General features: G+C 39.9%; 1 protein-coding gene across 1 annotated transcript in view; it reads right to left on the bottom strand.

The window, feature by feature from the left end:
- SLC44A1 (solute carrier family 44 member 1) overlaps positions 1 to 25,770 on the bottom strand; it is a 138,329-nt gene that overhangs the window by 38,348 nt on the left and 74,211 nt on the right. Inside the window, exons 3-5 of the mRNA XM_088472595.1 lie at positions 19,509 to 19,651; positions 15,298 to 15,434; positions 5,850 to 5,943 (exon numbers count right to left, since the gene is read on the bottom strand). Coding sequence (XP_088328721.1) covers positions 5,850 to 5,943; positions 15,298 to 15,434; positions 19,509 to 19,651 — 374 coding nt within the window. The remainder of the gene's footprint in view (positions 1 to 5,849; positions 5,944 to 15,297; positions 15,435 to 19,508; positions 19,652 to 25,770) is intronic.

The raw sequence follows: 25,770 nt of genomic DNA, 5'->3' as shown, positions 1-25,770 counted from the left end.
TTGAACAGGTGCATCACAACTGTACCTGCAATAGCTGGAAATGATGAACACTTGCTAATCCCATAGTGATTGAAAAAGAGAAAAAACATTTGAAGGACCTACCTAGAATATCATACAGGGCTTCTCATTTACACCAACCCCTCTGTACATTAATGGTCCTTTACCACAAGGCTGCTTTTCCTCATTACAGTGTATTAAACCTAATTCTGAGTCGGACGAAGTGTTGATGCCGCACGTAGTTGGCTAATCTCTTAATTCTGCGCAGGCGTCCCGAGTGTTAGCGCTCAGAGACACAGAACGGGTTTGGAGGCAGGATCTGTGGAATTCAGTGTGCGTTCCTGGGAGGTAACAAGGGGGAGGCTAAGCAGATGCAGGCGTGTGGCTGTAAGTGGCTGCATTCCAAGGACACACCGATGCTCACATAGGAGGTCATACTCAGACAAAGAAAATGCACCTGCCATAGGGTTGGTTCAAGCCGCACAGAGACGGAAATGGACTGTCGCAGGACGCTGGCAGCAAGCACTTAAGTATCACGACAAACGACTGCAGCATTAGCATAAGACGCAGACATAGAAAAAGATGCAGCTGCGTCTTTGTGTTACTCAGAATAAGCCCCACTGTTCATAACACCACTATGATGTCAGTATTGGCCTGTGCTTTAGGCCTCATACCACATGGTGCCAATTAATTACATACGTATCACCAGTGCTATTTTTCAGCAGGAACTTGCTCCTTAACCTCTCATTAACTGTGACGTCATGTAATGGGCCAAAATGTATTTTCTTCAAGATAAGTTTTATTTTAAAGGCCCTTGAGTGCCTTCTTTTCTAAATATTATTTAGATATATATATATATATGTAGATAGATAGATAGATTTTCTATAGCTCCACCCTCTTTAACTCCAGAAAAAAAGCCTTGCATATCACTGACTTTTTTATTGATCCATTGGCACATTTAGTAGCATTAGGTTCTATTCACTTGTAGGGGGACATAATTAACCCCACCCCTCCCTGAAAAAAATAAAAGCCTGAAAAAATGCTAAAATTTAAATCACTTGTGGTTTAGATTACGTTCCAAAAAAAAAAAAAAAAGAGCATGAGACCTTATTATTGTCTCACATGTTCACATTTATTCACTATTGCTCACCTAATCACTTCATTAAAAGCTTATAACAATGGAGGCAATACAGTTTTTGGAGACATGAGCATGTAATCTTAACTCATATGTATTTATCACAACCATTTCCATTTTCAGCCCAGGTCATTTCAAGGCAAGTTAGTGACTTTCTGGCAATGCATTACTGCATGATTTAGTAACAGACATACCTATTTTAGTTTCATTTTAAAGTTTCAAAAGGAATTAATTTACAAACTTTATAAATAAAAAAATTGGTTAATGTCAGCTTTCATGTTCATATTGAATGACTGTCCAAATGCTCAGAGTGCCTTTATCCAGCTCATCCTCTAATATCCATTTGTCTTGCTTGCATAATGATGAAATTACAGTTCCTTTCACTGCGTGCGTGTAAACTATTACACTGATCAACACATTTTATTCATATTACATTCGCATCACTGTGTGAATAAGACACATTTGAAGGTAAAAAGTCGCATGAAAGAAGCTCGGCACTACTGAGGCACACGGAGCTGCCGCAATGTGTGGGGCGCGAATTGTAGCACATGGAGGATAGATGTATGTGGACACAGCTGTATACGGAGGGGGAATATTCTAGAATGATCGCGGAATGAACAACTATAATATTTGCATGTCTCACCTTCTAAAATGTTCCAATAGATTCCCATATGGCTAAGTTCCCTTTTACTTGGGAGTATCCATTACTAGAGCAAATTCGAAAAAAACTACTTTCATTTTTGAATTCAGCAACCCCAAAATGCCTAAATTAGTTTAAAGATCCTTGGCAACTAAGCAACATTTATTTATTTTTTGTTATGTGTATTACTTCAGTATTTAGATTTCAGATCCTAATAAATATTTTTTCTTACTTGCTCCTCTTCTCATTCAGTAAAAATAATTAAAAACAAACACAAAGGGCTCCATTTACTAACGAGTTTTAGCTGTTTAAACTCGTTAGTGATGAAAAATAAGAGTTGCTTACATTCAGTAATGCATTTTTTAGCTTAATCTAGATTAGCGCTATTTCCTAGCGCATCGTCCATGATATCAGATGGCACCCTTTATTTAATAACGAACGGTAACTTACCATTTGTATATGTAAAATGAATTCCCCAGGCAGTGGCGTCTGTTAAACAGCGATCACAAGCGCTACTCACAGCTCCACTACACTGTAATGACAGGCTGCCTGTCACAAATTTCTTCTCCATGCTGCCGAGTTAGCAAAGACAGGCACCCGTCCCCACTTGTACAAGCATCCATCCCCTAGTGAAGCCATAAGCTGGACACCCTTACCCTCATACCGCCGCTGGATACTGGTCCCATGGACATCCACACAGCGCTCAGCCACCCTACCTCAAGCCGGATCAGAGCACCAGACACTGGCTCGCATTTAGGCCCTCACCCGCTTACACTTACCTTTGCTGTCCTTTGCTGGATTCTAATCCTCTTATGCGCATGTGCAGGACAACAGATTATTAATTTTTTTGTATCATTTACGTTCTCTATAAATGAAAAAAAAGCAATAGGAAGGACTGTCTTCATTAGCGCTCGCCCCACTCATATGTTTTAATAAATACTGAATAAAAAGTGAAAAATAACACAGTGAAACAAACAAAAATATCACTCCTACTGAAACTCGTTACTAAATGGAGCCCAACATGTCAATACTGTCACCAATATTTTCTTATAAATGCTTTATTTTTTTTTTAACTTTCCACTTCTACAGATTCATCCCTCTCTTTTGCATTTAGCGGTCTGCTAGTTTCTTTATGTGGCTGCCTATAAACAATTATCTAAAATATATACATGGCCTATGCCACTTTATCTTTCAGGAGCAGAAACTTAAAAATATTTGTTTTTGTTCCTTTTAATTCTTAGGAAACCGTTAACTTGATAAATCCTTACATTAAGCTTAAAACACTGTAATATGATTGTTTGGATGACAGACCTAGGTTATCAAATGACACCCGATTATCACAACACGTTTTAGTGCAACGACAACCAGTGGTTCTTCAGTTATTGCTGTATACTGGGAGTTCTGGTCCAGCAACACCTGAAAAGCCACAAGTCTGCTATTTCAGTTTGTCATACCCTATAATTAGTATAATTATACATGACAGCTGTACACAGAGAAAATATAGTAACATATGTTATCACTTGTATTTCAGAGGCACAAAGTATGTATTAAAAGTAGTCATTGAGACCAGGAGCAGAGCTTGAAAATTTATTTTACTAAGATGAAACGCGTCACTATGGTCTCTGAAAGCACTGCACACCTTACGCTCATTCGGGTATACACGGACCAGATCAAGTTTCCCGCTTCATGAACATTTACAGGTGCCCCCCCCCCCCCCAGAAGGGAACCTCTAGGAGCAGAAAGGAAGTGAATTCCCTGTTCTATGTTAATAAACATTGATTGGGCTACAGCTGTGTTGCAGATCGGCAGAGTTTTGCTAACTGAACATGACTAATCAGCAGGACATGTATCACAATACAACGTGATGTATTAAACTGTCGGCTTGTGACAGGATTATCTTACCAATATATACTCGTGTATGGTTCTAGACATGTTATTAATGGGACATTTACACTGGGACTTTGGTTTGTCTCTACTGTCAAGCAACATGCTTATTGGTGACAGAAGTGGGAAAGCTCATTTTCAATTGAATTAGCAACAGTGTGTAACACAGTTCTCCTGAAAACTGAAAACACCATACAGATTGCCTATGCCTAGGGCACTAAGGGCCTGATTCTGAGTCGCACGCAAAAGCAAATGTAGCAGCGTCTATTGGTGAGCGCAGCCACTTGCATTTACATGCCTGCAACACTCCCATAGTACGCCCACTCAGCAGACCAATTTTGCGTGCACTACTAGCCACCTCCCAGTCACCACCCAGGAATGCCCATCAGTTTCCAGTCACACATCTGACACTTGGAGTAACATATGCGCAGTAGAAGAGTTCAGAATTTTACACATTTTGCACTTTTTTTTCGACAGCTTTCATAGGCAAATCTTTTTCGCCTATTCCAATGCATTGACTTTCCGCACCGGTGAAAAGAATTTGGAATTGAATAAGGGGATAAGTTTTCGTCTGGCGAAATGACGTCACCGGCGAAACATTTCCGCAGAAACAGGGCCATATTCAATTGGGTGCGAAAAGCCAGTGTTATGATTTGCTAGTAATATGATCTAAAAAGGAGCCCTAACTTAATTGGTCAACCAATTAGCTCCTAACGGTCCTTTATCAAACACAGCGGTCTATGTACTAAGCCCGGGAGAGAGATAAAGGTGATGGAGATAAAGTACCATCCAATCAGCACCTGTCACTTTACAGCTGGAGTGAGCAATAAGCAGCCCTCCAGCTGTTGCTGAACTGCACATCCCAGCAAGGCCAAATAGCAAAACTGTGACAGGACATGCTGGTGGCTGCTTATTGCCCACCCCTACTTTACAGGCTGTGTTTGAAAAGTGACAGTTAAGAGCTGATTGGCTGGTACTTTATCTTCATCCTCTTTATCTCTCTTTAAGGCTTAGTACATAGACCCCACAGCCTATAAATTTATATTTAGAAGCTGATTGGTTGGTACTTTATCGTTCTCCAAGGTTTGATACATATACCCCTGAGTCTGTTGACTAATTCTGTTATGTAAGCTAGGGTTAGAACTCCTAATAAAAGATTTCTCAGCAACAGAATAGAAATATGTATTTTATTTTAATCTTGGAAAAAATTAATATTGAGTCTAGAGTGCACATGTATGGAAACTCGTATTAGCGGGTAAAAAAAAAATGCACTTTCTATTGCATTAATGCAGTGAATTTAGGTGTTTCAGTCTTCCAACCTATTTCAATAAATTCACCCCTCAGGACTTGGTGCCATAGATGTCTGTTATAGCATATATTACCTTATAATACAGAAAAGTCAATATATTGTTAGAGTAGCGGTCATTTTTGCCTATCATATCATAGTTTAATGTAATCTGAAGACAAAGATTTCCATGGCTATGTATGCTCTCTACAATGTAATCCACTGAAAGACCAAACAAGAAACATATCGGTCTATTTCTTATGCAGCATAATGGAGCGTACACACGGTCAGATTTGTCAGACTTGTCAGATTTGTCAGATGAACGATTGAACGATTAAACGATTTGAATGATTTGAACGATTTTACCAAAGTTTTGAACGATTTGAACGATTGAACGATTTTTGACTGCATTAAAATGAATGGAATCGTCCAAGTCTGACTGCAAACACATCAGATATCAGAAATCGTTATCTGACCATCGGGAACGCGCATCGTTGATCGTCCATCGTTCAGGCATGTCAGATATGAACGATTTTCCATCAGATATGAACGACTGAACGATTTTTAAATCGTTATCGTCCATATCTGAAGAAAAAATCTGATCGTGTGTATGCACCATTAGACTACTTGATAGTTGATACACACATAGATTGCAGAAACAATGACTGAAAATCAGCTCCCCAAAATAAAATGATCATAAACCTTCCCATACATATTGCCAAACAGATGGCCAGCTTTTCACACATACATTTTGTTATAATTCCTCAACTGATAGAATGAGGTTTCAGTACAGGATGGTAACAAATGCACTGGCATCAAACAAATTACTTAAGTGATGCCTGCAAGAATGGTACACAGGGAGGCTTGCATTCGTCCTACACAGAGAAGGAGATGCCTTGGTTACCTACCTTTCTGGCACTGGAAGCCGTGGGCACAAAAACGACGCTCTGTTATCCGTAGTGTACTGGTAAGGGGATAGTGCATAATCACAGAGTTGTGATCCTGTGGGGGCAAAAAAAAAAAAAAAAAGTAGATCCTGTTTATTGTGTCATTACGTTCAAATTGTATTTTTTTATTAACTGGGTAGTAAGCATAAATGGTGCGATTCTAAATTACATAATGGTGATATATTGTAGGCATCAATTACACAACAGTAATGAGCATTACCAAGTATAGTCCCTGAATAGTTATGCTGTCTAACATGGTATCTGTCCCACCTTTACAAAGCAATGAGCATCTTGCCATGTGCGATGTAACTGGGAAGATGTACTCCCACCACACTTTTTAATGTGGCTGCAACTGATCACCGGCAATCTTGAGAACTTGACACATCTGCTTCTTGAAAAAGCGGTCACATGCAGAGAAAGGCATTGAAGATACAGGTGTATGCTGCTGAGTTATGGCCGGGACTTTACTACTGGTATTGCAATTTGGATAGCACCACAATCCCTGCACACAGGACCACCGCGTCTATTGGGACCTCTATTGCCAGTGATCAGCTGGTTTGCTACAGCTATTAAAGGGAGACCCTAATACGTGCAACAGAGTTTACTCCAGCTGCTATCATTGGTACCGTTTGGCAGCCTGCAGCTGCATAATCCATCTTTGCCGCCAGAACATCACTGCGGGTATTCCCCGTTTACAGTTAGTGAGTACCTGAACTCTCTACTACATCAGAAAAGACTGAAACCAGGGGACCCTGTATAGTGAGTAAAACTATTAAGGATGAGGTGCTAATATAGCAACCACAATTGTATGTTCATATACTATTACAGCGGTTTTATCTAGCTGGACATAAATGTTTTATTTTTGATACTGCTAATGGACTATCAATTTTCCAACTATGAGCCGTATTCAATTTGAGCCGAGGCGCGATACTTTTTCGCGTCCCGGACTTTTCGCCTACTTCGCCTGTTTTGTAGGCGGAAAAGTATTGCGCGCGTGCCTGCTTTACCCCGTATTCAATTTCAAAGTATGCGAAAACGGGACCCGGCGAAACTTGAACAGGCAGAAAGTACTGTCAGTTTTGGGGAAATCAGCCTGACACCCCCCAAAAGATGCACTGACATGGGGGTTCCCTATTGTACCCCCTGATTTGGCTTGCTGAAGGTATTTGGTGTTTTTAAATGGGCTGAATAGCTGCTAAATAGTGTTTTTCTATACGTGATGCAGAATAGTATTCAGGAGTATTTTTTGCAGCAAATTTGGGGTACTTGAAAATGGGCGTCAGCATATTTAAAAGTTGCTAAAGTGAAGTTGAAAAAATCGTGAAAAATACACCTTCCGCAAGCACCTGCAATAAAAAAAAACACTTGGGGCATACTTGGGGACCCCCCCAGAGTCAAGTTCGCTAGTTTTTAACTTTGTCCTCCAACATTTTTTTTTTAGCCCCCAAAATTAAAAAAAAATGTGCCTTATCATTGGTCCTCCTGCTGGCGGCATTTAACATTGGTTAACAGGATTACAGTTCTGTATTACAAAAGGGCTGCATATAACAGCTACCAGAGAATAGGCAGAGGCCACCATAGAAAAAGTATTTTCCTAGATGGTAATGCAGCTTTAGGTCACCTTATTTGATCCACAACACAATTTTTAGTTGTGTGTGGAAATAGCCTTTATGTTATTACAGTACACAACTTAATAGGTTACTGCAAATCTGCTGTAACTCACAGCTTAGACTAATTCAGTTTACAGTAATGAAACAATAATTGGACTGGCTGTAAAAGGTTACTATAATTCTGTTTGTTCTGAGTTATTAAAGAAGCCCTGAAAGGATACTCAACTGTCCTAGCGTAAAGCCCATTAACTGTTTTGACAGAACTGTGGAAGACCTAAAAGTGGAAAGAGGATAATAGTAGAGAGAAGTAACTGGACCAAAACCATCGCTGACAAATCACAAGGAATGACACACTTCTGCTTTAGTAATGTCTCACTGTGGGAAAGCCCTATTTATCTACTGTACAACAAATATTTGTACAATATGCAATTTTAAGTGTAGCTAAATCAAATATGCTAGAGACAAGGACAAACCTACAGTGCCTTGCTAAAGTATTCACCCCTCCTTTGCATTTTTCATGTATTGTTGCCTCACAACCTGGAATTAAAATGGATAGTTTGAAGGTGTGCATTATTTCATTCACAGAACATGATAACAATTGTGCAGTTGTGTTTTTTTTTTTTATATTGTGAATCAAACAACATTTAGGACAACATAACAGAAAACTTCAGCGTGCATAACTATTCATCCCTCTAAAGTCAGTAGTACTATGTTGAGCCACCTTTTGCGACAATTACAGCTGCAAGTCGCTTTGGATAAGTCTCTATGAGCTTGCCACATCTTGCCCCTGGGATTTTTGCCCATTCCTCAAGGCAAAACTGCTCCAGCTCCTTCATGTTGGATGGTTTCCGCTTGTGAACAGCAATCTTCAAGTCTGACCACAGATTCTCAATTGGATTGAGATCTGGGCTTTGACTAGGCCGTTCCAACACATTTAAATGTTTCCCCTTAAACCACTCGAGTGTTGCTTTAGCAGTATGCTTCAGGTCATTGTCCTGCTGGAAGGTGAACCTCCATCCCAGTCTCAAAACACAGGCAGACAAACAGGGTTTGCTCAAGAATATCCCTGTATTTAGCACCATCCATCTTTCCCTCGACTCGAATCAGTTTCCCAGTCCCTGCTGCTGAAAAATATCCCCACAGCATGATGCTGCCACCACCATGTTTCACTGTGGGGATGGTGTTCTTGGGGTGATAGGATGTGTTGGGTTTGCGCCAGACATAGCGATTTGCTTGGTGGCCGAAAAGTTAAATTTTAGTCTCATCTGACCAGAGCACCTTCCTCCATACATTGGGGGAGTCGCCCACATGCCTTTTGGCAAACTGAAATAGTGTCTTCTTAACTAAGTAATGGCTTTTTTTCTGGCCACTCTTCCATAAAGCCCAGCTCTATGAAGTGTACGGCTTATTGTGGTCACATGCACAGATATACCAGTCTCTGCTGTGGAACTCTGCAGCTCCTTCAGGGTTACCTTTGGTCTCTATGCTGCCTCTCTGATTAATGCCCTCCTTGCCCGGTCTGTGAGTTTTGGTGGGCGGCCCTCTCTTGGCAGGTTTGTTGTGGTACCATGTTCTTTCCATTTGATGATGATGGATTTGATGGTGCTCCGGGGGATCAGCAAAGATTTGGATATTTTTATTTTTATAACCCAACCCAGAATTGTACTTCTCAAGAACTTTGCCCCTGACTTGTTTGGAGAGCTCCTTGGTCTTCATGGTGTGATGCCTCTTAGTGGTGTTGCAGCCTCTGAGGCCTTTCAGAAAAGGTGTGTTTATACTGACAGATCATGTGACACTTAGATTTTACACAGGTGGACTTCATTTCACTAATTATGTGACTTCTGAAGGTAAATGGTTGCACCAGAACTTTTGAGGGGCTTCATAGCAAAGGGGGTGATTACATATGCACATGCCAATTTTCAGAATTTTATAAAGATTTTTTTATATATATATATATATATATATATATATATATATATTATTTTTTTTTTCTCATTTCACTTCACCAAATTAGACTATTTTGTGCAGATCCATCACATAAAGCTCAGATAAAATAAAAAAAATTACAGGTTGTAATGTAACAAAAAAGGTAAAAAGCCAAGGGGGTGAATACTTTTGCAAGGCACTGTATATATGCTAACAACACTACTATAAATATCCTCTTTTTTTCCTTGAATTACATTTTACCCCATATTATCAAAGAATATCTAAAGCTACAAACAGCCCAAGGAGATGTTCTGTGAACATGTAAAGCACTGCAAGAATGCTTATGATCCACTGCCAAGAGAGATACACATAAGACTCATCATTACTTTAACCACTTGTCTGGCATGGTCCTATTTTTGCGACCACACCAAGCAGTGCTTTATCTGATTTGGTCGCAATATTTTGACCAGTCAGATAAACTGTGGCGGCTGCAGGAAGAGAATCTTCCCACAGCTGTTGCTTGCCTGCACCCTCTCCCAGTGTCTGCTGTGCTGCCGATCACTTCTGATCGGTCAGCACAACAGGACCCCCCACTCAGCGGCTGCAGAGATTAGCAGCCGCTGGGAAAAGGTAAATTAACCCCTCACCCCTTAAAGTGTACCTGGTGCCTGAAGCCACTGTGAAATAGAAAGTCACGATGGTCGCAGTGATTCCGATGGTGGTGATCAGATGTTTCAAAAAACGATTTTACTTTTTTACAAATATTTTTTTAAAAAATTATTTTTTTTTAATGAAATCATTTTGGATAAATTGAAATAGATACCACAAAAAGATTTTCCCAAGCGCTCCTAATGGGAATGATATTAATCACTGAAAAAGTAATATACAGGTGTCCAGAAACAATGTATTCAAAGTCCTGTATCTAATCGCAATCTGTGCTTCTAAATAGTCATTCAGGAATCTGTAACCATACTGTTCCCCCACAAATGTGGATATATTAATAAATGTGTAGAAAATATAAGAGCTTATTTAAAAGACTTAGAAAACTTAAAAAATGTAGTTCACCGCAGCTTTTAAATGTAAAAATCGTCACTCCAAATACTTTCAATTCTATTCCTTCATCCAAGGTGAATCCTCATGTATGCAGACACCTCAAGATGTGCGTGCATGCAAAACAAAAAAGAGGGTTGCCACCATACTGTAAAATCCTCACAATTTATTTGGAATATAAAACAGACAAATGAATGCGTACCAAAAATTACCTTTTGAGAAAGGTACACTATTACACATATAGGGGTATTAATAAACTCCCAATACACATTTTATTAATATATCCACATTTGTGGGGGAACAGTATGGTTACCGATTCCTGAATGACTATTTAGAAGCACACATAGTGTGATTAGATACAGGACTTTGAATACACTTTTTCTGGACACTTGTATATTACTTTTTCAGTGATTAATATCATTCTCATTAGGAGCGCTTGGGAACATCTTTTTGTGGTTTCTGTATATTAGTAGTGTGATCATCACCATTGTTCCATTTGCTGCCCTATTTAACGTGGATCGCTATTGTTTAACATATTTCTTTACCAAATTGAAATAGATGTTCTTCACTTAATCCACTCATGAAAAAACCCCCGACAATTTCTATGCAGTTTTTAGATACATTTTTAGTCAGTTAAGTGGTTAAATCCTGACTTACAGATATGTATGATAGAACCCCTCAGGGGAACAGCTAACCAGAGGAATTTGTGAGCGCTAATATTCATCTTTCTTCAGCGCTGCTAATTCTTCTATTATTGATTAATTACAAACAAGGACAAAACGTTATTTTACTTCAACAAACTATATATTATACAGTGCATCCGGAAAGTATTCTTCACTTTTTCCACATTTTGTTATGTTACAGCCTTATTCCAAAACGGAATAAATAAATTTTTGTCCTCAAACGTCTACACACAATACCCCATAATGACAACATGTAAAAAGTTTTTTTTCTTTAGATTTTTGCAAATTTAGTAAAAAAAAAAATATATATATAAGAAATCACATGTACATACCTCTAAGTATTCACAGCCTTTGCTCAATACTTTGTTGATGCACCTTTGGCAGCAATTACAGCCTGAAGTCTTTTTGAATATGATGCCACAAGCTTGGCACACTATCTTTTGCAGTTTCGCCCATTCCTCTCAAGCTCCATCAGGTTGGATGGGAAGCGTCAGTGCACAGCCATGTTCAAATCAAATTCAAGTCTGGGCCACTCAAGGACATTCAGAGTTGTCCTGAAGCCACTCCTTTGATATCTTGGCTGTGTGCTTAGGGTCGTTGTCCTGCTGAAAGATGAACAGTCGCCCCAGTCTGAGGTCAAGAGTGCCCTGGAGCAGGTTTTCATCCAGGATGTCTCTGTACACTGCTGCATTCATCTTTCCCTCTATCCTGACTACTCTCCCAGTTCCTGCCACTGAAAATCATTCCCACAGCATGATGCTGCCACCACCATGCTTCACTGTAGGGATGGTATTGGCCTGGTGATGAGCGATGCCTGGTTTCCCCAAACATAATGCCTGGCATTCACGCCAAAGAGTTCAATCTTTGTCTCATCAGACCAGGGAATTTTGTTTCTCATGGTCTGAGAGTCCTTCAGGTGCATTTTGGCAAACTCCAGGTGGGCTGCCATGTGCTTTTTACTAAGGAGTGGCTTCCGTCTGGCCACTCTACCATACAGGCGATTGGTGGATTGGTGCAGAGATGGTTGTCCTTCTGGAAGGTTCTCCTCTCTCCACAGAGGAATGCTGTAGCTCTGACAGAGTGACCATGGGGTTCTTGATCAACTCCCTGACTAGGGCCCTTCTCCCCCGATCGCTCAGTTTAGAGGGCCGGCCAACTCTAGGAAGAGTCCTGGTGGTTCCGAACTTCTTCCATTTACAGATGATGGAGGCCACTGTGCTCATTGGGACCTTCAAAGCAGCAAAATATTTTTCTGTACCCTTCCCCATATTTGTGCCTCGAGACAATCCTGTCTTGGAGGTCTACAGACAATTCCTTGGACTTCATGCTTGGTTTGTGCTCTGACATGCACTGTCAAGTGTGGGACCTTATATAATCCCAAAATCATGTCCAAACAACTGAATTTACCACAGGTAGACTCAAATTAAGCTGTAGGAGCATGGAAACAGGATGCACCTGAGCTCAATTTTGAGCTTCATGGCAAAGGCTGTGAATACTTATATACATGTGATTTCTTAAGTTTTTTTTATTAAATGTACAAAATTCTCAAAAAAACTTTTTATACACGTTGTCATTATGGGGTATTGTGTGTAGAATTTTGAGGACAAAAATGAATTTATTCTATTTTGGAAAAAGGCTGTAACATAATAAAAAGTGGAAAAAGTGAAGCGCTGGGAATACTTTCCGGATGCACTGTATGTATGTGTATATATATATATATATATATCGCTCTGATCGGGCCCTAAATCGCAACACAATTTATTTTAAAATTTGTAAAACACAATGCAATCTCTCCAAAGGCTTATACGTCTTCTTTTTCTTTTGAAGAGACAACTTCACCGTTACTCCTACTCGTTTTCAATTTTGATCAATTAGTCCAAACTATGAGTTCGCATTAAGTCCTCCTCGAGGTTCTAAAAAAAGATACCCTCGTACCAAGACACCCAAACACAGGCCCAAGGCCAACGTTAGTAAGATTTAGAAAAATAGAAAGTAAAATAATTCTTTATTAAAATTTAACAGTATGCTAGATGGACAATCTTACACAATTTGGTAATGCACAGCCTTCCAATCTTAGGAAAGGGAAATCATACACCTTTCGATCAGCAGATGTTTAAATGTAGTGTCCACCTTTCATTAAAACCCTACGCGTTTCGTCTCTTTATGAGACTTCTTCAGGGGTAGATCTCAATATTGATGTATACACATGTACTTAATGTATACCCAAAATTAGGCAATTCTTTGGATCAAACTGTAAGACCTCATACTTGATGTCTAAAAACTGCTACGCAGTGTAGCAGTTGGATTCAGAAGCATAAGCATCTACCCAGTTGCACGGTTTTGGTTCAATAAATTGACCACCAGATGGTCTGATAAACTACGGGTACCGTTTTTTAGACATCAAGAATGAGGTCTTACAGTTTCTGATCCAAAGAATTGGCTAATTTTGGGTATACATTAAGTACATGTGTATACATCAATATTGAGATCTACCCCTGAAGAAGTCTCATAAAGAGACGAAACGCGTAGGGTTTTAATGAAAGGTGGACACTACATTTAAACATCTGCTGATCGAAAGGTGTATGATATCCCTTTCCTAAGATTGGAAGGCTATGCATTACCAAATTGTGTAAGATTGTCCATCTAGCATACTGTTAAATTTTAATAAAGAATTATTTTACTTTCTATTTTTCTAATTCTTATTAACGTTGGCCATGGGCCTGTGTTTGGGTGTCTTGGTACGAGGGTATCTTTTTTAGAACCTCGAGGAGGACTTAATGCGAACTCATAGTTTGGACTAATTGATCAAAATTGAGAACCAGTAGGAATAACGGTGAAGTTGTCTCTTCAAAAGAAAAAGAAGACGTATAAGCCTTTGGAGAGATTGCATTGTGTTTTACAAATTTTAAAATAAATTGTGTTGCGATTTAGCGCCCCATCAGTAATCCATTTGTATATCTTTGAATTAGTCCTTCTAACAGGGGACTTACTGAAGGGTGCTGCTGTATGTGAATTGATCAGCGCAGTTTGGGATTTTTTGTGATATATATATATATATATATATATATAGCAAACAGGCAACGGTGGCACTCCAGATAAAGTACTGTTAAAGCCGTGTCAATAGACCACCGGCATGTTTATTGAAAATTCAACGTTTCGGTCCTATCGGACCTTCGTCATATTTTATTCCTGACGAAGGTCTATTGACCCGGCTTTAACAGTACTTTATCTGGAGTGCCACCGTTGCCTGTCTGCTATTTCCCCACTTTGCGGGGCCACCCACCCTACATTTCCTGGAGGAAGAGTGCCAAGCCCGTGGCAGCCTTATTATATAATATATATATATATATATATATATATATATATATATAGTCCTTTGTTTATATATCTATATTTAGCAAATGTTTGTAGCTGGGGTAAAGTAAACGGACACCCTTAGTTGAACTAATGATATAACTACATGGGATGACACAGAGGTTCCCAGACTCAATCCTCTATGCACCTTAACAATACAGGCTTTAAGGATATGTATGTTTGAGCACAGGTGATTTAACTAGTACCTCATTCATTTTGATATAACCATCTGTGCTCAGCTATTAATATTCTTAAAATAAGGACTGTGAGCGTGCCTTGAGGAGTTTGGAACCCACTGGTATAACGAATACATTGCTGCAAAATCTAAAATTAAACAGTGGGTGGCTGCATAAGTTAGGTTGTTAGGCAAATCTGCTAATTGATACAGTGGCTCTTGGAATTTGTCCAGCCTTGACATATAAATCCTAATATTAAACAGTTGTCTATTTCTAGTTATTCCATATGGAATACAAATGTTCACAGTAACTGTAACAACAGTCAAGTGTCCCAGTATTTGGATTAAGAAGTAACTGTTGCTGTTGTGTTTAAAAAATAACCGTTAGGAGCTGCTTGGTTAGAGCACCAAGAGAAGTAACAAATGATAACAGGAATATCACTAATTATTTAATATGCACCTAGATTTTTACTGAAAGCCACCAAGTTTTATCATCACTAAAATAACTTATGGTTGACGAGATTCACAAAATGGATACTTTGAGATATCTATAGGTGCTGTACGATAACAATATACTGGGCATGATAAGTTATATGGTCTTGCAAACTTACCATTAATTTCAGCAAATTTTTTCACATCTGCAAGAGTCTTCAGCTCTTCCCGTGGACACTCCGAAACACACAAAGCAACAGACTTTATCTTTCGGTTTATCAAGTCCAGCTTGCAAGGGTCCAGGAAAAAAACATACCTAAGTTACACGTAAGAAAAAAAAAAAAGTGAGCCTCACATTTAACAGTGTTAAAGAATGATTACATTACTTTTTGATTCTTGAATTATAGCAGAGGTTCCCAAACTCTGCCATAACAATCCACGTTTTAAGGATATACATGCTTGAGCACAGGTGACTTAATTAATACTTAAGTCAATATGATTTGACCATCTGGACTCAAGCATGGAATCCTTAAAAACTGGAATGTAGTGGCAGAGTTTGGGAACCTCTGGATTATACAGTTCCGGGCTGGATACCCACAGTGGACCCATTCTGGTAGCTGAATTAATATTCATAAAAAACAGTCTATCAATTCAGTATGAACCAAAACGATCACTGGAGGCATGAGGTTCAAAGAAAGTACTCATGGGAAGGAGCACAGCAGTGTGACGCTCCACTTGCCTTCCTGTCAGCATACAGCACACACTAAACTACAAACTCTTCCCCTGAAGCACTGGGAGAGAATGGGAGGTAGTTTATTTTCTTGTAATGGCATAGTGCTGAAGAGACTACATAAATAAATGAAAAATAAAAACACCACAACTCCTGTGGGAAGGAGGAGGGACACAGGAATTTAACCCAATCAGTAAAAGACAACTAGATTAGAGGAAAATCTTAGCAATTGTGAAATTAATTTAGATTTTTGTTAAAGAAAACTTCTAAATCACATTATTCTTATATTAATATTATTTATTATTATTATTAAGTATTTCACAACACTCCACATAAACAATCTTAAATACTGTACATAGTTATGCTGCCCATCCACTAGGCGATTATACCTAGCGATGGAGCGATAACGATGGTCGATATCGCTCCATGGCTTGGTAATCGCCCGCAAATCGGGCAGTAAAAGGTTAAAAACGACCAGCGATGCGCGCGCCTGCAGGTCGTTTTTAACATCAATCATCACCCGAACATGAAGGTCAACCTGACGACCGCCGTCAGATTGCCATGTTCAGGGATGATTGATCTGCATACACTGAACATCTGAACGTTGAGTGAATGCAGTTCACCCCGCGGGAGACGACGGCATCGTAATCGTGCCGTCATCCCCTGCATCGTTAAATGGATGGGCAGCATTACAGATATAGACTATTTCTGCATACCTGCAGTAAGCATTAAAAGAACCTTCTAACTACAATATTAAATATATATATATATGTAAAAGTTTCAGGAGTTTAGCAGAGTTTATAACACGTTGAGACCATGATGGCAGATGTTTTCATACATAACCGGCATGGTATGGTATGTCAACATGGTCATAATGTCAACATGAGAATGTGGACATGGTCGTAATGTCAATATTGACCAGGTCGGCATTCATCATGTAGGCACTAATGAAATGTCAAAAGAAGAAAAAGGAAAAAGCAGAGCTATTGTTGCAGTGCACTATACTGTCAGTTCATATTAATCTGTCCATTATTAAAACATATTAATCTTTTTTCAAATTAAAATATTAACATATAAGGGTTATCACAACTGGCGAAATATTTTAAAATGAATTTAACATTCAATAGAATAGAAAGATGTGCATAAAAGTATGAAATTAAGTGTAACGGGACTCGGCAACCAAACCCGCAATAGAGGGGAATAGGAGACACTGGAACCAATGGAAATTCAGGCGGCAACAACATATTTGAATGAACCAATTGTCATCTGACCTGGGGAATAAATGAGGGAGAACACGATCGCTTGGGCTGATGCCTTGAAAAAGCAGCCGGGCGAAACGCGCATTGGCGTTTCTTTTCACATGCCGACTGGCCGCATTCTACTATAATTATTAATATGTTTTGATGCAACAAATGTTTATATCTGCAGCAGTTTGAGGGAATACCACACGTAACATTCCTTCATTAGACAAATGGCAATGTCATTTACAGAACCCGATTAGCTGAATACTATTATATGGAGCTAGCTAGCCCAAACGCAATAACAGCATTAATGTGGTGTGAATAGACTACTGCCATATATTTATGTGAAGTGTTACATAAGTAGCTAAACTGAGATTGCTACTTTTGAATAGTTGCATTGGGAGTTTATTATAACAGCAACTGTTACATTTTAGCTGCTGCAGATAAACATTTCTCTCCCTAATATCACTGATAAAGGATAATGGATGTAGATTATTAAATCCATATATATCCACATATTACTATATTATAACAGTGATACCGGGAGAATAACATCAATTCTATTATACAAGAATATAAATACATACAACCAGCGGCATATATGATTTTCTTTTAAACAATATATATACATAGAGCTTGTAGTAGCACATCAGTAATAAGGACCAATAAAACTAGAATAATTCCAATTGGATATCACATTCTTTATTTACTGTGTCAGTGTTGTATATTATAATATAAATTCTAAGTATTATGAAACTAGTGCGGGATCACAAACCCTTTTTTGTATTACTAATGAAATGTCGACATATTAGAATGCCAACATATCATCCCTGGTGGCCCAGTGATGACTTACCTGCTTCCGATGGCTGCAGCGGCGGGTCCCGGCAGTCATGACTTCCGGGGGAAACATCTGATGGAGCAGTGATTCCAGTGTGTATTTCCCCCCTCTCTCTAACCCCTCCCCTAGTGCCTAACCGTAACACCCCTTCCTTAGTGCCTAACACTAATCCTCCAGTCCCGCAGCCTAGGTCTAATGTCAACATTTCACATAATATTTTACATAAGAATGTTGACATGTTACCTGTCAACATCGTGGTGTTAACATTATGAATGTTGACCGAATGACTACATCCCTAAAAGCAGATATCAGTAACCCCATGGAAAACGAACTTGAATTCAATTGTAAATAGAGTCTTATTTACATTTGGAAGTAAATAAATGTGTACCATGTAAAACTGAGCTTTGATGTACTGCACCATGCACCCAAAGTTACAGGTAACTTTCAACACAGCGCTTTGTTCATGTACTGTATATGCAGAGCAGAAGCATTCACATCAAGGATGCATATCCATAAGCAGGGAGCAAATTTATGTGGTGGTGATGGTGATGAGGACTGTGGCACCTTAAATGTATTGTTTTAAATGTGCGGCTCCCCACCACAATCCATAACCATAACCAGCTCTATAGACACTTGGCTGGCTAGAGCAGCAGAACCTGCAATCATTTACTTTCAAAAACAACACAAAATGCAATAGTCAATATTAAAGACCAAAGCTGCATTACAGAGGACAAATCTGTACACAAGGCATGCTGATAATGGTGACTGTCATATCTTTGTAGGCACATCTTTGCACTCGATTTTAGGTTGCATCATAAGCTACACATTATCTGAAAATATAGAAAGTGTGCATTCTCATCTTTATGTACAACTCTAACTGAAGCCAGGAGTGTCAAACATATGAAGGGAATCAGTATGACATGCCGATGCAATACCGATGCCGGAAAACAGAAGAGTGAAGATCCTGACAGGGTGAGTATTTTAACTATTCCTAACCCTTCCCCCCCCCTAACCCTAAACCTCCTTTAGGAGTGCCTAACCTCCCCCCTTAGTACCTAAACCTAACCTCCCCCCAGGGGTGCTTAAACCTAACCCCCCCCTTCCCGCACCCTAAACCTAACCTCCCCCTAGTGCCTAACCCTAACCCGCCCTTTCCCTAGCTTACCCCTCCCTGGGGGGGGGTGCCTAACCCTAAATCCCCCTGGGGGACCCTAAACCTAACCCCCCCCATCCCCGGTCTAAGTGTTCTATTAACCCGTCACAGACAGACAATCGGGATGGCGGAGGTCGGAGTTCCGGCATCAGGATTAACACAGGCGTTAGTATTTTGATGCCTACATTAAATCCCTTGCCATGATTACGCTGTTGAAATGCCGACCGCCGGCTTCCTGACCACATACCATTTGAAAAATCACAGTATAATATTTTTTATGTAAATATCTGTGAACATTATTAATAGGGCTTTCATTTGAGTAATAGTGGACATTCAAACAAGGTGCTGACAATCATTCAATCTAGCAAATACCCAAACAGAATTCACTGACCTGTTTATAAATGTACTTCAATAGACATTTCACTTACTTGCGGTTAATGTGATCTAGGCCACTGTTTTCAAAGCCCTCTATCTTAGTATTCTTCTGCCCACAAATATTTCCATAGCTGTCATAGCCATAAATCAAACGAGAGGCAGCTCCAGTGGCAATTGAGAAGCCACAAATAAACCCCTATTAAAAAAGCACAAAACAATAACATATTGACATGTAAAACATGTTTTTCTATAAGAGATTAAAGGGATTATTTATGAACTAACACATCTGAGGACCCTCAAAGTCTGTAAATGTAAATTTGCCTACATGATCGCTATAAAGCATTAGGATGCCCAGGAGAAAAATGTAACAGTGTTTCATATATCTGTGATAGCCTATGTAATGCGGCCCATACATCAACGCTGCAATTACCAGATACCCCAACGCCGATTAAAATCGCCGATTTGCAGGCATCAATGATCAGTGAGCCTTCGGGGAATCAGAGAAATTCTGCAACTCACTAATCACAATCATTTTTTGGTCAGGATTGGCAAATCAGGGAAATCCAGGCGTCAGGGGATCGGGGAATTGTGCCAATCAGTCGCAGATGTATGGGCCCCATTTGGCACAGAAGAGAGACATCACCACGTTCATCAGGCAACATTTCTATAGCCGATCCTAATAGGGCTGCATGAATAGTTATATAGACATCAATCAGCAAGGGGTTAAATTAAAAAGTAATAAACATATGTAAGGTGATGGTACTAGTATATAACCTGCTAAAAATGTTAACACCAACATAAAGACCAAGTGTGGCCTGTAAGCAACATAGTATTTAGTCTACCAATGCATAGAACTGTGCAGCGCCATTTTTCCACAAGCAAGTCACTCAAATGAACCCTAGTTTAAAACCAATTAAGCAGTCATTCTATAGCAGTCCATAAATGCTGAACTTGATTCAAAACTAGTGATTGAGTAGTCCATGACATATACTGTAGGTAACATAATGGTGCGTACACACAGTACGATATTTATAAACGATAACTATTTTGTGCAACGATAAGTCATTCATATCTTTCATTTTTATGCTGCGACTGACCAACAATCCCAAAATCGTTTGTCCCGCACTACAGAAAAGTTCAAGGGAAATCGTTCAGCGATATCGTTTGTAGTGCAGATAGTACCGTGTGTACCCAGCTTAAGGGCCGTATTCAATTGCAGGCAAAAAGACGTTCCCGGTGAAAAGTTTTCGCCAATGACGTCATTTTGCCTGCATTTGAATACGGCCCTTAAACTTTCTGCCCAATTCAATGGCAATGACTCCATTGCAATTGACTCCAGGGGGGTCCCCAAGTATGCCCCAGGTGTTTTTTTTTCTTTGCAGGTGTTTGCGGCAGGTGGTTTTTCCTTGATTTTTAAAACTTCACTTTAGCAACTTTTAAATATGCTAGCACCCATTTTCAGATGCCCCAAATTTGCTGGGACTAGTTATTTTGATGAAAATATATTGCTAAATGTTATTCTTCACCCCATATGCAAATACGCTAAATAGCACCTATTGAGGACATTTAACTACCCCAAATACCTTCAGCAGGGCTATTCGGGCTATTCATAGTGATCCCCCATGTCAGTGCATCTTTTGGGGGGTGTCAGGCTGATTTCCCCAAATCTGGCACGACTTTTCGACAACCTAAGTTTCTCCGGGACGCGTTCTCGCGTCCTTTGCAATTGAATAGGGCGAATTGCGGGGACAAGCGCAATACTTTTCCAGAGGCAAAACTGGTGATGACGGCAAAAAGTCCGGCATGCGAAAAGTCCGGGACTTCTCGCTGGCAATTGAATATGGGCCTCAGTATCACATGTGGATGGGTGCACTGCCATTCAGGAAAACACCCTTCCCATCAAGAAATGACTGCACCTAAACCATACCAGAAATATACATTCCTCAACAATACAACACCACCTGAACACTTTAATGTTGGAAACCAGTAATCAGATACTATGCTCTAGAGCAGGGGTCTTCAACCTTTAAGGCAGTGTGGGCCACGTTAAAAAAGTCAACGAAGCCAAGGGCCACTAAGCTATACTGCGGTATTTAAACTCTGGCCCCCTCCTCACACAATTATGACCCATAACTGTCCTCTCCTACAATAGTGGTCCTCCCTATTTAGTGCCCCCAGTAGTGGTCCCCCCTATGCAGTGCCGATTATATAGTGCCCCCAGTAGTAGTCCCCCAACCCTATGCAGTGCCCCCAGTAGTAGTCCCCCATCCCTATGCAGTGCCCGTATATATAGTGCCCCCAGTAATAGCCCCCCCATGCAGTGCCCCCAGTAGTGGTCCCCCTCTATACAGTGCCCCCAGTTGTGGTCCCCCCTGATGCAGTGCCCCCAGTAGTAATCCCCCACAGTAGTGGTCCCCCCTGATGCAGTGCCCCAGTAGTGGTCCCCCAAAGCAGTGCCCCCTGTAGTGGACCCCAAGTAGTAGTCCTTTCCCCCCTGATGCAGTGGTTCCCCCCCAACAGTGCAGACAAAGACACACACGTACCAAAATAAAAAACCCGTGAATCCCTGCTCCAGCCACCGTCCGCTCCTCCATCCTCCCGGGCCGACCTGCTCTGATTTATGGGAGTGACGTCATGACATCTCTCCCATCACCCATTACGGAAGCCGAAAGATGGAGCTAATGAGTGAGCTCTAGCCCGGCTCCTGCAGTGGGCGCAGCGGACAATGAGAGTCTGTCTGACTCTCATTGGCTGGCTGTCAAAACAAACACACTGCTGTCGGTGAGTATTGTTTCTGTGTATGGTGCAGACTGCATTTACTGTGGTCTACACTACAGTAACCATCGGCGGGCCACGGGGAAGGCCCGCGGGCTGAAGACCCCTGCTCTAGAGTATGTACTTCTGCCAACTGTTGCCCTTCACCTATAATGTTTTTCCATGCTGGAGTTACTTAGCAAACAGTTTCCCATGAAACATTAACAAGCTGAGCCATTATGGTCACTGAATCTGTTGCCAAACACATGCCCAACAATCACCCCTCTTTCAAAGTAAGTGAGGCCTCCTCTTGCCACCAAGCTGGAAATAAGTTTAAGCAATAAGCTCCAGCATTTTTATATATGACCTTCATCATGCTAGGATGTTATTTACCTAATTAATTCATGAGTTACACCTGCATGGAAGTCCTTAATTTCAATATACTTAACGTCCCCCATACAAACACGGGATTTCATTATTTGTGTATTATTTTCCACTACTTTAGATTAGTGAAAAAATGGTTTATAATATAGGTCAATGGCCTGATCTACTACACAGGGAGTGATTTGCATGTAAACACAAATCGCTCCAATTTTAATTTTTTTTTGCCCCAAACTGAATTTTATTTCTATGATATTTTCACAGTAAAATTGTTACACATCCATTATGCAACTGAGATGAATTTTGCACACATTATGCTTTGAGGGTCTAAATAGGCTGGAGTGGACAAAGTACAGTAAGGATGTGTTTGTGCAAAATGCATCCTATGCTGACCATAGGAAAGATGTATTTCTGCCTGTTAGGATATGGATCACTTGAAAGTGCCAATTGCATGGCTTTCTGGGGTACAAAATGAGCATGCTATGCCGACGGTCAGAGAACGCTGCATCACTGGTTGGACCAATAGGAAGAAATCAGTTCTGCACATGAGTAAAAAAGTTTTCTGACCACCCAACACCTCCCATCAGTTGCCCAATTTTCCATCAAGCATAAAGTGTAAAAAAAACCTCTAATTGCATTTAAAAGGAAATACCAACATTGCCTTCATTTACCTTGTGACTTCATCTCTGCATTATGATGTAAGCAGTCAGTATTCTATTGATTGCGGATAAACAAATATAATACAGTTTGATTTAGCAAATAGATTAAGGCTGGTTTTGACAGTGAATCATTGACATATAAGGGATCTTTCACCCAATAAGCAATTACTTTGTTTGCTATTATAACTACATGGCAGCAGTTACAAACAAGTAACCATAAATATTCAGCACTTTCAAGCAGAATAGCAGTGGGCTTGGTACACTTGAAATGTGAAATTTTATTGAGTAACTGAAAAGCAAAGTGATTGTGGCAGGGAGTACAAATAACATATGACCCCCACAGGACCTGTAGACAATGGAACCTAATCACTGCTTATTCACCCGCTATATCACTGAAAGTGTTATATGTAATCATGGGCTCCACCATAAAAGTGGTACATTCAAAGAAATTAACATATTGCCCATACAACAAGACTTGAGGGTCCTCAATTTACCTAGGGTCTGCGATTTTATGGGCAAAACTCTCTATCACTGTGGCAGAAGGTTCTGAATGAGGTATTCTTCAAAAAGACCATGGCATCCTTTACAGTATACCCAGAACAAGTCCAATATTCATATTAGTTACAGAGCTCCTTTATTCCGTTTAGGTACACAATATAGCCAGATGTATTAGTTGTATGTTCCTCAGGCTGGACATGTGTTCGCCAGGGAGAGAAAGGCTCTGCCTACTTCCCTCCAACGTTTTGCAAGCTTGGTCTGAGATTTATAGGGGTATTCAATATGGGTGCGATAACATCGTTTTTTGCATTTATATCGCACTTTTTAACTTTTTTGCATTAATATCACTGGTTTTAGTTTTACACCGTATTCAATTTCAAAGACTTATCACAGTTTTGAAAAGTCTATGATAAAAAACGGTGATAACTTTTCATCATTGAATAGGTGTCGAAAAAAAGTGCAGAATTGGGGTTTAGGGGTGTAGGCTTAAAAAAAATAGCCTGCACCCCTGAGATTGACATTTAAAAAAGAACTGTGTCAAAAAAAGTAAAAAAAAAAAATAGGGACACCCCAAAAAATGAATTTAAAACTTGGGGTGCAAAAAAAAAAAAAAATGGGATAAAATTGTTAAACAATAGGGTAATAGGTTCAGGGCTATTCTGCAAGGATGCGGCAGATGTTTTCTAGAATAGAATTATAGCGACAGGTACACAAATGCAGAATTTTTAAAAACTTTATTTAGGGACACCAAAATATGCTAGTACCCATTTTCATGTACCACAAATTTGATGGGACCACTTAAAAAAATGAAAATAATAACCTAAGTGCTCTTCTGCATCACTTCTTCAATGTCGGAAAAAAAACACCTGCTGCGGCTATTTAAATCCCCGACTTTCAATTAAAGGCTAAAACGGGGGTACCCATAGTGTTCCCCCATGTTTTTACAACTTTAGGGGGGTCTTACAATTATTTTAAGGAAAAATTCGTAACTTTACGCAAATCCAACTTCGGAGTTTCCTGTTTTCGTTAATTTTATTTTGAATACGGGGATAAGCGGGAGCACGCACCATATCTTTACGCAGAACAAAACTCCGCTATGAAACGTTAACTTCGCCAGGGAAGTTAACCTTTCATATTGAATACTCCTCTTAATCTTCTAAATTCCTCATCTAAAACACCCTCAGGAAGCTCTATGCCAGGACCTGGATCTCTCTTCTAGCCAAATGGGCTTCCAGAGTGAGACTGGCCATTCTACTGGGCTCCAATGTGGCAACTAGCCGGCTGGTACTCCCAGCCTGCTCTGCCATAGTAAGACCCTCCAGCAGATGATCATTTGTAGCTGCTACTTAGGGTCACTATGGGGTGGCTACAGAAATACCAGGAATATGGGGACCCCTTACAGGATCACTAGAGCTTCCTTTCCTGTGAATGGAGACCAGAGCACCAAACCCCGAGGCTTGCATCTCTCTACTAGGTGGAGTGTACATTTTAGAAATGTATTTATATATATTTAAATACAGCAGCCCAGTCGTTATGCTGGTACTTAAACCTTTCACTACCACAGTTGATGTACAGAGTCTAGTGTTGTGGCGCAATACATGCAAAAATTGCTGTGGCAGCCATCTTAACCTTTCCTAACAGGACAAAGAAGCTCTCATAAGGGAAAGTGGACTAGAACTAGAGTGTAACTTCTCTCAGTAGAGTTCAACATAAACATGCCAGAAGTCGTCAGGGCTGGAGCCAACCATTCCAGAAGGACAGAAACACAACCTACATATACAACAATAAACATCCTTTTTATTTTTTGTACAATAAATGCAAATCTGCATGACTATTGTAACAGTACAGTAATAGTCAGTAGCAAAATATTTTACTTCCTTGGCCTGTTTAATTGTTCAATTAATTTAAATTACTGAAGCAAAATGAAACAGTGCGAAAAGAATAATCTATACTAATATAATAAGAACGTTGTGTCTGTCGAAGTTGGCGCAAAAAAGTACTGAACAGAAGGTTTGTGAAAATT

This window comes from Taudactylus pleione, unplaced genomic scaffold, assembly GCF_031769625.1.
Source record: "Taudactylus pleione unplaced genomic scaffold, aTauple2 ptg000127l, whole genome shotgun sequence".
NCBI classification, from domain to species: Eukaryota; Metazoa; Chordata; class Amphibia; order Anura; family Myobatrachidae; genus Taudactylus; species Taudactylus pleione.
The sequence above is the reverse complement of the archived record's forward strand: the minus strand, read 5'-3'. Positions and strand labels throughout refer to the sequence as shown.